The 13,904-nt window shown below is 35.5% G+C and overlaps 1 protein-coding gene and 2 long non-coding RNA genes across 4 annotated transcripts; 2 read left to right on the forward strand and 1 right to left on the reverse strand.

The window, feature by feature from the left end:
• The first annotated feature begins 4,342 nt into the window (after nt 1-4,342).
• Nucleotides 4,343-6,481, forward strand: LOC107889361 (disease resistance protein RUN1-like). The gene is made up of 4 exons (XM_016813791.1): nt 4,343-4,403; nt 4,571-4,826; nt 4,917-6,001; nt 6,474-6,481. Exons 1-4 carry the CDS (start codon nt 4,343-4,345, stop codon nt 6,479-6,481), a joined length of 1,410 nt encoding a protein of 469 aa, XP_016669280.1.
• Nucleotides 6,482-7,083: 602 nt separating this feature from the next.
• LOC107951412 (uncharacterized) lies at nt 7,084-10,419 on the forward strand. Of its 2 annotated transcripts, XR_005902947.1 has the most exons (7): nt 7,084-8,453; nt 8,681-8,736; nt 8,822-8,894; nt 9,004-9,089; nt 9,670-9,841; nt 9,951-10,024; nt 10,114-10,419. It is a non-coding gene; the product is annotated as an uncharacterized lncRNA (long non-coding RNA). The 2 variants fall into 2 exon arrangements; XR_001698421.2 differs by lacking the exon at nt 7,084-8,453 and having other exon boundaries at nt 8,465-8,736.
• Nucleotides 10,420-11,468: 1,049 nt separating this feature from the next.
• LOC107951406 (uncharacterized) lies at nt 11,469-12,955 on the reverse strand. Its single transcript, XR_001698412.2, has 2 exons — nt 12,191-12,955; nt 11,469-11,836 (listed from the first exon to the last, which is right to left on the reverse strand). It is a non-coding gene; the product is annotated as an uncharacterized lncRNA (long non-coding RNA).
• Between the last annotated feature and the right edge of the window lie 949 nt (nt 12,956-13,904).

Here is a 13,904-nt window from a genome sequence, read left to right on the forward strand (position 1 = left end):
GCTAAGCATGATACTAGTGACTCTGAACTATCACTGGTTGCATCATCATCGTAGTTCCATTCAGATGAGTGGATATTGGATTCGGGTTGTACCTATCATATGTCCCCTAACCGGGAGTGGTTCTCTGATTTAGTAGAACTAAATGGAGGAGTTGTTTATATGGGCAATGACAATGCCTGTAAAACTGTTGGGATAGGTTCAATCCAATTAAAGAATAAAGATGGATCAACCAGAGTTTTGACTGATGTTCGGTACGTGCCCAGTTTGAAGAAAAATCTCATCTCATTGGGAGCCTTGGAATCCAATGGTTCAGTTGTTACTATGAGAGATGGGGTTTTGAAAGTGACATCTGGCGCACTTGTGATATTGAAGGGCATCGGGAAAAATAACTTGTATTACTACCAAGGTAGTACAGTTATTGGAGCAGTCGCTGCAGCTTCCGGCAACAAAGAATTGGACTCAATACAGTTGTGGCATATGAAGTTGGGACATGCCAGCGAAAAATCCTTGCAAATTCTGGCAAAACAATGATTGTTGAAAGGTGCAAAGGCTTGCAAATTAAAATTTTACGAGCATTGTGTTCTGGGAAAGCAAAAGAGAGTGAAATTCGGTACTGCTATCTATAATACAAAAGGTATTTTGAAATATGTTCACTCAGATGTGTGGGGGCCTTCTAAGACACCTTCATTGGGAGGAAAATACTACTTTGTTACTTTTTTTGATGACTTTTCCAGAAGAGTTTGGGTGTATACCATGAGAACTAAGGATGAAGTGCTTAGAGTTTTTCTTAAATGAAAAACTATGATCGAAAACCAGACTGGCAAGAAAATCAAGCGGCTTAGGACGGACAATGGAGGGGAATATAAAAGTGATCCGTTCTTCGATGTGTGCCAAGAGTATGGTATTGTTCGACACTTCACAGTTAGGGATACACCACAGCAGAATGGATTGGCAGAGCGTATGAATCAAACATTGCTGGAGAAAGTTCGATGTATGTTGTCCAATGCTGGGTTGGGCAAGCAATTTTGGGCTGAGGCTGTGACATACGCTGGTCATCTTCTTAATCGTTTGCCATCATCTGCATTAGAAAGAAAAACTCCTATTGAGGTATGGTCTGGAAAACCGGCTATAGATTATGATTCCTTACATGTGTTTGGAACCACTGCATATTACCATGTGAAGGAGTCAAAGTTAGATCCGAGGGCAAAGAAAGCTCTCTTTATGGGAATCACTTCTGGAGTGAAGGGATTTCGTCTTTGGTGCTTAAGCACAAAGAAAATGATCTGTAGCAGAGATGTTACCTTTGATGAATCTGCCACATTGAAAAAGGTAGCAGATAAAGATATTCAGACGAGCAATACTCCACAGCAGGTGGAGTGTACTCCAAAACAGGTGGAGTTTGAGCAGATGGGGATTTGCCCAGTTAATAAGTCTAATTCTCCAGCCACAATGGAGGAATTAGAGGTTGAAGAGGTTCTGACCCAAGAACCACTAAGTACACCAGAACCAGTTACAGTTGCAAGGCCACGGAGAGAAATTCGTAAACCTGCTCGATTTACTGATATGGTGGCCTACACCCTTCCCGTTGTTAATGATATTCCTATCACTTATCAAGAAGCAATGCAAAGCTTAGAAAGTGATAAATGGAAAAGCGCCATGGATGAAGAAATGCAGTCTCTCCTGAAGAACAATACTTGGGAGTTGGCGCAATTACCGAAAGGTAAAAGGGCAATCGGATGCAAGTGGGTATTCGCAAAGAAAGATGGATCTCCTAGCAAGAAGGATATTCGCTACAAGGCAAGATTGGTAGCTAAAGGCTACGCTCAGAAAAAGGAAATTTACTACAATGATGTATTTTCCCCTGTTGTGAAGCATTCCTCCATTAGAATTTTGTTGGCCTTGGTAGCACAGTTGAATTTGGAACTAGCTCAACTTGATGTTAAGACGGCTTTCTTGCATGGTGAGTTAGAAGAGGAGATCTATATGACTCAGCCCGAAGGATACACAGATGCTGGTGGTAGAAATTGGGTTTACGCCCTTCCCGTTGTTGATGATATTCCTATCACTTATCAAGAAGCAATGCAAAGCTTAGAAAGTGATAAATGGAAAAGCGCCATGGATGAAGAAATGCAGTCTCTCCTGAAGAACAATACTTGGGAGTTGGCGCAATTACCGAAAGGTAAAAGGGCAATCGGATGCAAGTGGGTATTCGCAAAGAAAGATGGATCTCCTAGCAAGAAGGATATTCGCTACAAGGCAAGATTGGTAGCTAAAGGCTACGCTCAGAAGGAGGGAATTGACTACAATGATGTATTTTCCCCTGTTGTGAAGCATTCCTCCATTAGAATTTTGTTGGCCTTGGTAGCACAGTTGAATTTGGAACTAGCTCAACTTGACGTTAAGACGGCTTTCTTGCATGGTGGTTAGAAGAGGAGATCTATGTGACTCAGCCCGAAGGATACACAGATGCTGGTGGTAGAAATTGGGTTTGTAAGCTGAACAAATCGCTATATGGATTGAAGCAATCCCCGAGGCAGTGGTACAAGCGACTTGATAGCTTTATGAGAAGGCAGAAGTACACAAGAAGCAAATATGACAATTGTGTATATTTGCAGAAGCTGCATGACGGATCTTTCATTTATCTACTCTTGTATGTTGATGATATGTTAATCGCTTCGAAGAGCCAAAATGAGATAGATAAGCTGAAGGCTCAGTTGAATCAAGAGTTCGAGATGAATGATCTAGGTGAGGCCAAGAAGATTCTCGGCATAGAGATAAGTAGAGATAGACCAAGAGGCAAGCTCTGTTTAAATCAGAAGCAATATCTGAAAAAGGTATTACAATGTTTTGGTGTAAATGAAAACACAAAATATGTAAGTACCCCACTTGCTTTTCATTTGAAACTTAGTGCTCAATTATCTCCGAAGACTGAAGATGAAAGAGAATATATGGCGAAAGTCCCATATGCTAATGCAGTTGGGAATTTGATGTATGCGATGGTGTGTACGAGGCCTGACATTTCACAAGCTGTTGGAGTTGTGAGCAGGTATATGCATGATCCTGGAAAAGGACATTGGCAAGCTGTGAAATGGATTCTACGGTATCTTCGAAAAACCGTAGATGTTGGTTTAATTTTTGAACAGGATGAAACACTTGGTCAGTTTGTAGTTGGATATGTTGATTCCGACTTTGCTGGTGATTTAGATAAACATCGTTCAACTACGGGGTATCTGTTTACTCTTGCGAAAGCCCCAGTGAGTTGGAAGTCTACCTTACAGTCTACAGTAACTGTGTCTACTACAGAGGCAGAATATATGGCTGTTACAGAAGCTGTTAAGGAGGCTATTTGGCTTAATGGATTGTTGAAAGACTTAGGAGTTGTTCAAAGTCACATAAGTTTATATTGTGACAGTCAGAGCGCTATTCATTTAGCGAAAAATCAAGTCTATCATTCAAGAACCAAGCATATCGACGTAAGATATCACTTTGTGCGGGAAGTCTTTGAAAAAGGAAAAATTCTACTTCAAAAGATTCCGACAGCAGATAATCCCGCAGATATGATGACCAAGGTGGTAACAACAATCAAGTTTAATCATTGTTTGAACTTGATTAACATCCTGAGAATTTGACCACCTTTAAGTGTATGGCGCTCGAGAGCGCATTTGGAGGTACTACAAAAGATAGCTTTATCGAATTTGGGGAGTTGAAGGAAGTATGTGAAGATGTGATTATCCTAATCAAATCTTCAAGGTGGAGATTGTTGAAAAGACAAATTAAAAGGTGTGTTGAAAAGTCAAAAAAATGGGAGGTGCAAGTGGCACCGAAAGAAAAAAATGGTAGGCAAGTTGTTTAAAGTTGAATGGGATAATTGCAATTTTGGTCCCTAATTTTTAGGCCATTTGCAAGTTAGTCCCTGAACCTCAACTATAAATAGGCCTAACCATTTCTCATTTACACCATCCCAACCAATCTTTCTCTCTTAGTTTTCTCTCTTCTCCCATTTGAGAATTCTTAAGGAATTCTATTTGTTTGTAATACTTTGGAGATAGTAAAGTTATCATCTGGTGTTAGTGCCCGAGGACGTAAGTATAATTTACCGAACCTCGTTAAATCTCTTGTGTTCTTTCTTGTCCTATTTTTCTTTCAATATTTGAGGGTATAATAGTAGTATTTAATTGTGCTATTAAATTACTATAGAAGGGATATTCTGTCTAAGGAAAGACTTGGTATTTAAGAGATCCATGTGATCCACCTCTCTTCCCTGGGAATTGAACTTTGTGTGATTTTTTAGTACAATAATTTACACGCTTCCGACCCTATTGGAACAACACAATACTCTTTCATGGCTTCTTCTTCTTCATCTTCTACTCTAATGAAGTATCATGTTTTCTTGAGCTTCAGAGGTGAAGACACGCGCCTTAATTTCACCAGTCATCTACTTCAGGCCTTGAAAAGCAAGGGAATTGATGTTTTCTTCGATGAAGAAAAACTGAAAAAAGGGGTCTGCTTTCACAAGCACTTTCTCGAGCAATTGCAGTCTCAAATATCTCAATCATCGTTTTGTCTGCAGACTATGCCTCTTCGAAATCATGCTTGGTTGAACTCTCTGACATCAAGATCCGCAAGCGCTCTCATGGACATACTGTTATTCCCATCTTTTATCATGTTGATCCTTCCAACGTGCGAAATATTGGTGGGAGTTTTGAGACATCCTTCGAGGAGCATGAATCAAAGCAAGCAACTGATACAGTACAACGATGGAAATCTGCTTTTGCAGAGATCGGTACATTAAAAGGGTGGCATATAGAAGAAGGCAAATTTGAAAGGTAACAATAATTTTCTCATCTTGTTATATTCAACTTATCTTTGTTTATAGATTTCATATTTACTTATTTACATTATTTATTGTTTTCTAGACCTGAATCTGAGTACATTAAAGATGTTGTTGAATATGTTATAAAAAAGTTGACGAATATTGGGTTTGAAAGTGCTTCTAAAGAATTGGTTGGAATAGAATATCAGAAAAATGCGATTTTGAAGCTGATTAAGCAAAATGACTGTCGTGTATTAGGACTTTGGGGAATGGGTGGTCAAGGCAAAACAACCCTTGCTGAGGTTGTATATAAAAAAATCTCTTCGGAGTTTGAAAGTCATTGCTTTCTTCAAAATGTTAGAGAGGAAATAGGAAATCAAGGGAAGAAATCTTTACGAAATGAACTTCTTTCGAAATTATTGAACTCAAAAGTTGATATAGACACCCCCTCTATAGGATCCACTTTAACTCAAGAGAGACTCAACAAGAAGAAAGTACTCGTTGTCCTTGATGATGTTGATGATCACTTAGACCAAATAGATTATATGGGGGTTAAATATTTTGGTTTTGGAAGTAAAACCATTATAACATCTAGAGATAGACAAGTGCTTGAGAGCGGAGGAGCTGACAAAATACATGAGGTGAAAAGGTTAAATGAGAACGATTCTCTTCAACTTTTTTCTACCTTTGCGTTTAAGCAGTTGAATCCCGCGGTTGGTTTTCAAGATCTATCCCGTAGGTTTGTAAAGTACACCCAAGGCAATCCACTTGCTCTTAAAGTTTTGGGTTCTGATTTAAATAAAAGAAGTATAGATTATTGGGAAAGTAAGGTTGAGAAGCTAAAGGACTGTCCCCCAGAGAAAAAAATTTCAGAGGCTTTGAAAAGTAGTTATGATGGGCTAGATATAGTAGAGCAGAATATATTTCTTGACATTGCATGCTTCTTTAAAGGGGAACCCATAGAAAGAACAAAACATATTCTAAGTGGTTGTTATAAGGGTGTAGAGTGTGGAATCAACAAATTGGTTGACAAATGCCTGATCAGTGTCTCATCTTCTCGTAATTTCTCTCTTGGTTTTTTTGGTTATTGTACAACGCGCCATTTGGAATTTCCATATATAATTGATATGCATGATACGCTTGAAGAGATGGCAAAGGACATTGTTTGTCAAGAATCTAAAAACCTTGGTAAATGCAGTAGACTATGGAATCTGAAACACGTGGAAGAAGTGCTCAAATATAATAAAGTAAGCACTAATTATATTTATATTCTTTTTTTTTAAATATACTTTAATGGGATATTGTCATTTGGTTGAATGGCACTATATAAACCTATACATTTGATATCATATCAAGTATTATCCCTTTTAATTAGTATTTAGAAAATAAAATAATTATCGTCATTCTTGACTCATAATGATTATATCTTAGGTATAATGTAGAATCGCTCAAGGTTTATGACTTAGTTGAATATTTAATGCATGGATTTGAAAACATAAAAACAAAAGAAAAAAAAAACACTTTTTGTATGTAAAAATTCCTAAAAAGGGCTAAATTAGCCTACGCCTGACCTAATATAATTATTCTTTTATGAGTTATTTAATGGGATGTCTATAAATTTCTTCATGCTAATATTTGATAAATTAATTTTTGTTATCAGGGAACTGATCGAATTCAAGGAATAAAGTTAAACATATCACGTGTGGATAATTTATTATTCCAACCTTTTGTTTTTAAAAACATGACTAATCTTAGATATATTTTCTTCTATTTGTCGTCAAAATATTTGTTGCGGGAAGAGAGTGAGGATTATAAGAAGCTACTTACATTCCAAGATGATATTGTATCTCTTCCGAATGAGCTAAGGTATCTTCAATGGGAGTATTACCCCTTCAAAGCTTTATCATCAAGTTTTAATCTAAAAAACCTTGTTGCATTGAAATTACCACGTGGAAACATGGAACAACTTTGGAATGAAGGTCATCAGGTATATATACTTTTATACATTCTTTTATCCAAGAATTTTTTTAAGAAAAATAATTTATAATTGATATAACATTTAATCTTATGATAATATATTTTTATTAATTTTTAAAAAATAAATATAAAAGATTTTTTTCTATTTTTTAAAAGAAGCAATCTGATGTATTGATGGTGGGTGAATTAATACACCCAATACATCAAATATAAATTTTTATTTTGATAGAGTCTAAGTCAATGATGCTTAACTACTTTATGTTCTCATCATGCATGTGCAGGATCTTGTTCATTTACGGGAAATTGACCTTTTTAATTGTAAAAATTTAAAGAAGATCCCTAATGTATTAGGAGCCCTCAACCTGGAAAGACTTGACTGTAAAAATTGCAGAAGTTTGGTTAAACTTCCTTCCCTCGCCCATTTGACATCACTTAAAACCCTTCATCTTAAGGGATGTCGTAGTCTCAAAAAGTTTCCCGAGATCCCAAATAACTTTGATAAGTTAGATTTATCAGAAACCGGAATAAAAAAAGTACCTGATTTCATTGAGCGTCTCGACAGACTTCGACGGTTGACCTTGACAAACTCAATGGTAAAATATGTATCAAGCAATATTTCAAAGTTGAAATCCCTTTGGTGGTTGTCCAATCGTCAAATCCCCAGAAATCCCAAGAAGCTTAACAGGATTATACCTATCTGGAACTCAAATTAAAGAAGTGGACTTGTCTTCCAACTCAAGGGCAAAAGATGCATCGAGCAATATTTCAAAGTTGGAATCCCTTTATTATGATGGTTGTCCAATCGTCAAATTCTCGTTTCCAACTGTTGATGTGCCCTCACCAAGCTTGAAGGATATGTATATGGATAGTTGCAAGAGCCTCAATTTACTCTCAGAGCTTCCACCATATCTGGACCGGTTGGATGTATGTAACTGCACATCATTGGAAAAAGTTTCCTTTGCAGATCAAAATTTGTGTCAGTTTGATTCGTTTGGTGAATTGGTTTCCATGTTTGATTCGTTTGTTGAATTGGTTTCCATGCTATTCTGTAATTGCTTCAACTTGAATCAAGAGTCAACTAATAACATTGAGGCAAATGCCATGCTCAAAATTGGATCCCTAGCTAAGATATGGGCAGCGAGACAAAATTTGTCATCTTGCCGTGATTCCTCACGTTTGATTTGTTGTTTCCCAGGAAACAAAATTTCAGCAAATAAGTTCAAGTGTCAGAGCATGAATTCTTCCTTAAGTTTGAAGATAGCTCCAAACGGGGGTAGTGGGAGCGGATTTTTGGTTTTTGCTATCTGCCTTGTGGCTGATCTCACTCACTGCCGTTCCGATTGTTATGTTGAATGTATTTGTGAGTACCAACTTACAGCCACCGATGGTGGCAATGGTGGTGGTGGTTATGAAAAGCTAAGAAGTACAATAACTTTGTTATTGCCTTTTGAGACAGAGAAGTACAAGGATTATCACGTGTTTATTCTATCTACCGCCGACATGGTTAAAAAAGACCAGAATTATGAGGAGGCATCATTTGAATTCTCCATTAGAAATTTGGGTCTAGAAGGTGATGATGTAGACATCAAGGTGGAGATATGTGGTGTTCATGTATTTTACGTGGATGAAGAGAGTGATACAGATTATATATATGATACAGATGGTACAGGCGGTTGACTTGTTATTGGTTGTTGTTTTTTTTTTTTTTAATTCATAGGACCAATGGTGGACTCGGTTCAGCTTCATTGTTTAGTTCTAGCATTGGTGTCATCTGGCATCTAAATACTTGCTGCATTTTCCTTCAATCATATGTTGATTCATTAGAAAGATTGGTTATTTGTGAGATTGTTTTTTCTTATATCCTTTGCTTCTGTGTTGATGTATGATTAGGGAATTACAAATCTTTGAGAATGCCACAGCGGAATTGGAGCTTTAGCAACTGAGCTGTAAGACCTTCAATTTTATTTACTGAATGCTTGCTTTATACAAGGGTTTGAACTGATATTTGGTGACAATGCAAGTTGTCAACAGATTCGTCAACACAAAGTCATAGTAATCTTTTGAGCCCCTTTTTGGGTTCTGGCAATTCAGTCTTGGTGGAGAAGTAAGTTACCTTTGACTTTGAATTATTATCATGATTTTAGTTTCATATAATGATTTTCAGCATCCTCACCATTTTTCCCATTTTTATCAATGGGATTATAAAAATCCAGAATTTGCAACAGATCTCAAAACTTGTGGGATAAACACATGGAGCTGGAGGCAACCTTTGACAGTTTTCATGCTCAAGCTAGATTGGGTTAGTTTCATGGTAGAGCTATTGGAGTTGATATTTTCTTATCTTGGATTTTGATTATCATATCAGTTTGGGCTGAAATTTCTTTGTATGTTACTGCTTTCATGTTGTTTGAGCATTGTAGTGAGGAGAGATAAAGATTCATACTTGAATTCTTTTTGACAGTTGACTTGTTATTGGCTGGTTTTTATTCATAGGATCAGTGGTGGACATCATTCAGCTTAATTGTTTAGGTTCCACCATTGGTGCTTATGCCATAGGCAGCAAGTAGAGATTTAATCATATTGCATCTCAGTACTATCTGCATTTTACTTCAATGATTTGTTCACCCATTGATTTATGTTTCATATTTCCTTTGAAAGTTGGTAAATATATATATATATCTATATAATATTTCAGTTCATGATTTTCTAATTTATATTCATGTTAGCTAAGGTAAACCTAACAACTATTCCCTAAATATAATCAACATATGTTTGAGATTGGTTAATCTTATAACCTATGCTTTTATATTGATCTAGGAGTAGGTATTTTCTATTTTTTATGACTGTGATCCGTAGATTTCATAAAACTTGCATGACAGTCAAGCCAGACACAGATTCAATACTCAACTGGAATTGAAGTCGCAGATTATGGGTGGTTTTTTGATATCTTCTTTCTCACCAACAAATGAAGTTCCCACAAAATCCACATTTATAGATGTGCCCTTTTACGTAGAGATTAATGTGAAGGGAATAAAGATGGCAATGATTGATGTAAGGAAAGCAGATGAGGGAATAAATAACAGATGTTTGTAACAAGTAAGCTTTTAAGATCTTCAATTTCTTCTACTGAATGATTTCTTTATATTGTGGTTGGACTTAGATATTGAAGCAGTACTGCAAGTTGTCAACAGAGTTGCCTTGTTTATCCCATTGAGAGGAAGCATATGCTCTTGGGTAAATTACTATTGACTCATTCTGATTATTAGTATCCTCATGGCATTCTTTGCCCCTGATTTATCAATGGATCATATAAATGCATGCAGAATTTGGCAGAGTTGCTCTCATCTCAAAACTCGTTGAATGAACACACGGAGCCTGGATGTTATTTTCAATGCCAACCCTATCACAGTTTTCATTCTCAATCTAGATTGATGTTTACCCCGTAGAGGAACCCAACATAAACACCTGGAAAAAATAATCCAAATGATTTTGGTTTAGTTGGAACTTCAAAATGAAGAGTTGGTTTCATGATACAGCTATTTGACTTGATTGTTACATCAGTTTGGGCTAAAACTTGAATCAATTTTCCCTTTTTGTAATTAAAATTCCAAAGTTTCTCTGTTTTGGAATTGGTTTGTACATTGGTTTTGATGAGATGATATCCAACAAGTTCAAGATTCGAAGCTTAGTAATTAAAATTATTTTCTGTAATCCTAAACACAAATTATACAACTCTGATTATTTTTATATTTCAGTAATTACATAAATTCAGGTCCATTAGCATTACAACTTAGCTAGTGATAGATGTTGCAAGCTTGCATCCACAATTTTTAAATAAATTAATCTTTTATTATAGAAAACCAAACTGGATGATAGGTGTTTAATGTATCTTATTTATCACCCACAAAACAAAAAAAATTGTGCGTCGCATATCAAGCGGCGAATTTTCATGCTTCGGTGCTTTATGAAGTTACCGCTATAAGACTGTAATCTGCAGATTTTCCATGAAAATTCAGCCAAGAGGATGACTGACAGCTTTGTAGCATAGTATTGATTTGCTTTTTTGCAATCAATGAATGAAGGTAAGAAAAGAAACACATGAAAATCAGTATCATGTGAACTTAATGGTGGGGCGTCGGGGACCAAATAGTACACTAATCAATGGAACAATTATCTCACAGACTAGGCAAGAAAAACAGTCCCTTTAAATTGGATATTCATCTAAGGATAACAGCTCGTATTACTAACAATATATGCAAATATCAAGCTTGAAGGTTGATCCAAAATATAAGAGAATTTGAATAAAAAAATAAATTTAGACAAAATTGAAGGCTTTTTTTATTTATTTAAGCTAGCCTTGATTTAGACCAAAGGTTGTTTAATATTTTGATTGGGTTTAGACTAAAAGTACTACTGCCAATATGTAAATTGAGAGTAAATTTATTCAAGTGGCAGAATATTCGTTTAAATTTGAAGGTTAATCTAAAATATAAGAGAATTTAGATAAAAAAATATATGAGGTTCGAAAAATAAGTTTAGGAAAAAAAATTAGGACTTTTTTTCTTATCTGAGCCTTGGATTGGATTAGGACGAATTAGTTATGTTTCAGCCTAACAGGAACACTTTCAATCTCATCCCTATTTAATAAAGTCACTTTTTCTTCTTACCATTTAAAAAGTAGAAGCAAAAGCAACGTCCCACGGTTTATTTGTGCTCTTTTTCCTCAATCTCACAATCCATACACTTCCATGGCATCTTCTTCATCTTCTTCTCGTCAAATGATGCATCAAGTTTTCTTAAGCACCAAGGGCCTGGTATGACGAAATTGATGCATAATGACACATAATGACTGTAAGGCCCAAATTTTGCCTGGGGCCCTATAAAATCAAACCCAAATTAAAATTAGCCCATTATCCAGTTACAAGCCCAAACCCAATTTTGGCCCAACCTAATCCCATTACACTAGCCCAACCCAAACACACACACAAAAAAAAACTAAAAAAACTAGCCACCAAAGTCTATCACCACTCACACCTCCACTTGCACCTGCAAAAGAGAAAAAGGAGAAAAGACAGCAACAAATAATAATAAAATTTGTAAAAAAGGGATGGCTATAAGAAAGCCATCCGAAAATCAGGAAGAAAAGGGGGGGATTTTGGATTCTATCTCATTTTTCGGCTAAAAATAGAAGCCGAAAGAAATCATAAAAGGGGGATCCCCATTCTTGTATGCAGGATTTCAGAAATAAAAGAAAAAAACAAAAAGAAAAGGTGGATTTCCGATCGTATTCTCTTGGTTTTCATTTTGTTCTTTAGTTTCTTTTTTATTTTTGTTTACAAATCTATTAAACGAAAGTGGGCATAAAAAATAAAAAAAAAAGAGAGGAGAAGAGAGTCTTACCGGATCCACCCCGGGGTTGCGTCGCCGGAGTTTTCTTTTCCGTCGTCAGAATCGACGCAAGGAGAAGGTGGGGGGTTCTTTCTCCTTTGTTTTCTTCGGTATAGAGAGGCCTCACCATTGAATCTCCCTTTAAAAGTGCCAAAAACTCGGTTCCATGAGGCTTTGAACCACCGTTTACGATGGAAGCCACGGCGGGTTCACGATGGTTTGGTGACAGTTCAAAAGGGGGAAGGTAGAAAACCTAGTAGAGAAAAGAAGTTAAGGAGAAGGGGCTGCTCTCTTTATTTCTGCTGAATGAATAAAAGTGGGGGTGAATGTTTTAAGAAAAAAAAGGTTTTTTTTTAAAAAAAAGGGTCCATTGTTCTTTAATTTTAATTGCTTTTGGGGAAAGGAAAAAGATGGCCTGCGCATGGACAGTTGGTTCTGCGCATGTTCCCCTTAAATGGGTAATTCGCGCGGCCAGTCCTTCCTATTTTGCGTTACCTTTAATTTGTCTTTATTATGTTTCTTTCATTTTTCTCCAAAAGTTTGCACGCTGTTTCAGTTTGGTCCGCGCCTAGGCAGTGTTTTTGGTGATTTGGGTCATTTTCAATTTTGATCCCCGAGTATTTGTGCGCGTTTTATTTCGGCCCATAATTTTGTTTAAATGATTAGTTTTGTTTATAAATTATCCCTTTGGTTTTGTTGTGCTTACAATGAAGTTTTTTTTCCTTAAGAAATAAGAGCATATTATTTTAGCATATAATCTTGTATTGTTTTGATGATTTCGTTGTTTTTTTTATGTGCATATTTTTTTTTCTTTTCTTTTTTCAAACACTTTCGTATATTATCATTATCTCTTATATATATATATTAGGTTTATTAATTTCATATATTATTTACTTAAATGTTGTACATATATCACTTTGCATATTGCTAAATCTTTTTGAAACTTCATTTATGTATTATATATATTTGATGCATCTCAAATTTCCATGTAAATTATTTTATGGCATTTATTTTAAAATTCATTCGTATGATATTATTTAATTTATTACTTATTTATATTTTTCTATTTATTTTAAAAGTTTTATATCCATTATTTGTTTTAAAGTCTTTGTATTACTTTTATAGTAGTGTTCTTTTAAAATTTCCTTTCTTCCCTATTGTTCATTTTATTTTAAAACTTGATATTTTATTTGAGTAATTTGCTTGGAACTTCTTTTAAGTTGGCTTTTAATTCATTAGCTTATAATTATTAACATTTGTATTTATATATTTGTTCCTTCATGTTTTTGTATCATTCTTGATTATTCATGTAATGTTATTGTCCCAAAGTTTTATTTCTTGCTCAATACTAAGCTTGCATGCTCTTTATTGCATCATGTTTTTTTAATTCCAACTTCTTTCTCAACGTCAATTGTTTTTATCTCTAAATAATCAAACAAGTATATTGACTCATTTTTTTGCAATTGTATTTGAAACTTCACAAATCAAGGCAATGTTTCGTGTTTGGAAATTCGGGAAATAGTTGTGTCCTAACTCACTGGATATGACATTTTGTTACCTCGAAATAAGATTTTTCGCAAGTAAAGGCAATATTAGATGTTTGGCAATTCGGGGAATCGTGCCCTATCGTGCTGGGTTGCAATTTCCTGTTTGTTCGAAACAATCGAATATTCCTTCGGTGTTCCACTCATGTCTTTTAAAAAATTTCATTAAAACGAAAGAGATG

This window comes from Gossypium hirsutum, chromosome A10, assembly GCF_007990345.1.
Source record: "Gossypium hirsutum isolate 1008001.06 chromosome A10, Gossypium_hirsutum_v2.1, whole genome shotgun sequence".
NCBI lineage: Eukaryota > Viridiplantae > Streptophyta > Magnoliopsida > Malvales > Malvaceae > Gossypium > Gossypium hirsutum.

Coding starts and splice junctions, on each gene's coding strand:
- LOC107889361 (XM_016813791.1), top strand. CDS start 4,343: ATGGCTTCTTCTTCTTCATCTTCTACTCTAATGAAGTATCATGTTTTC. Junction 4,404..4,570: donor TGTTTTCTTGAGCTTCAGAG/GTGAAGACACGC, acceptor TTTTGTCTGCAG/ACTATGCCTCTTCGAAATCA. Junction 4,827..4,916: donor GAAGAAGGCAAATTTGAAAG/GTAACAATAATT, acceptor ATTGTTTTCTAG/ACCTGAATCTGAGTACATTA.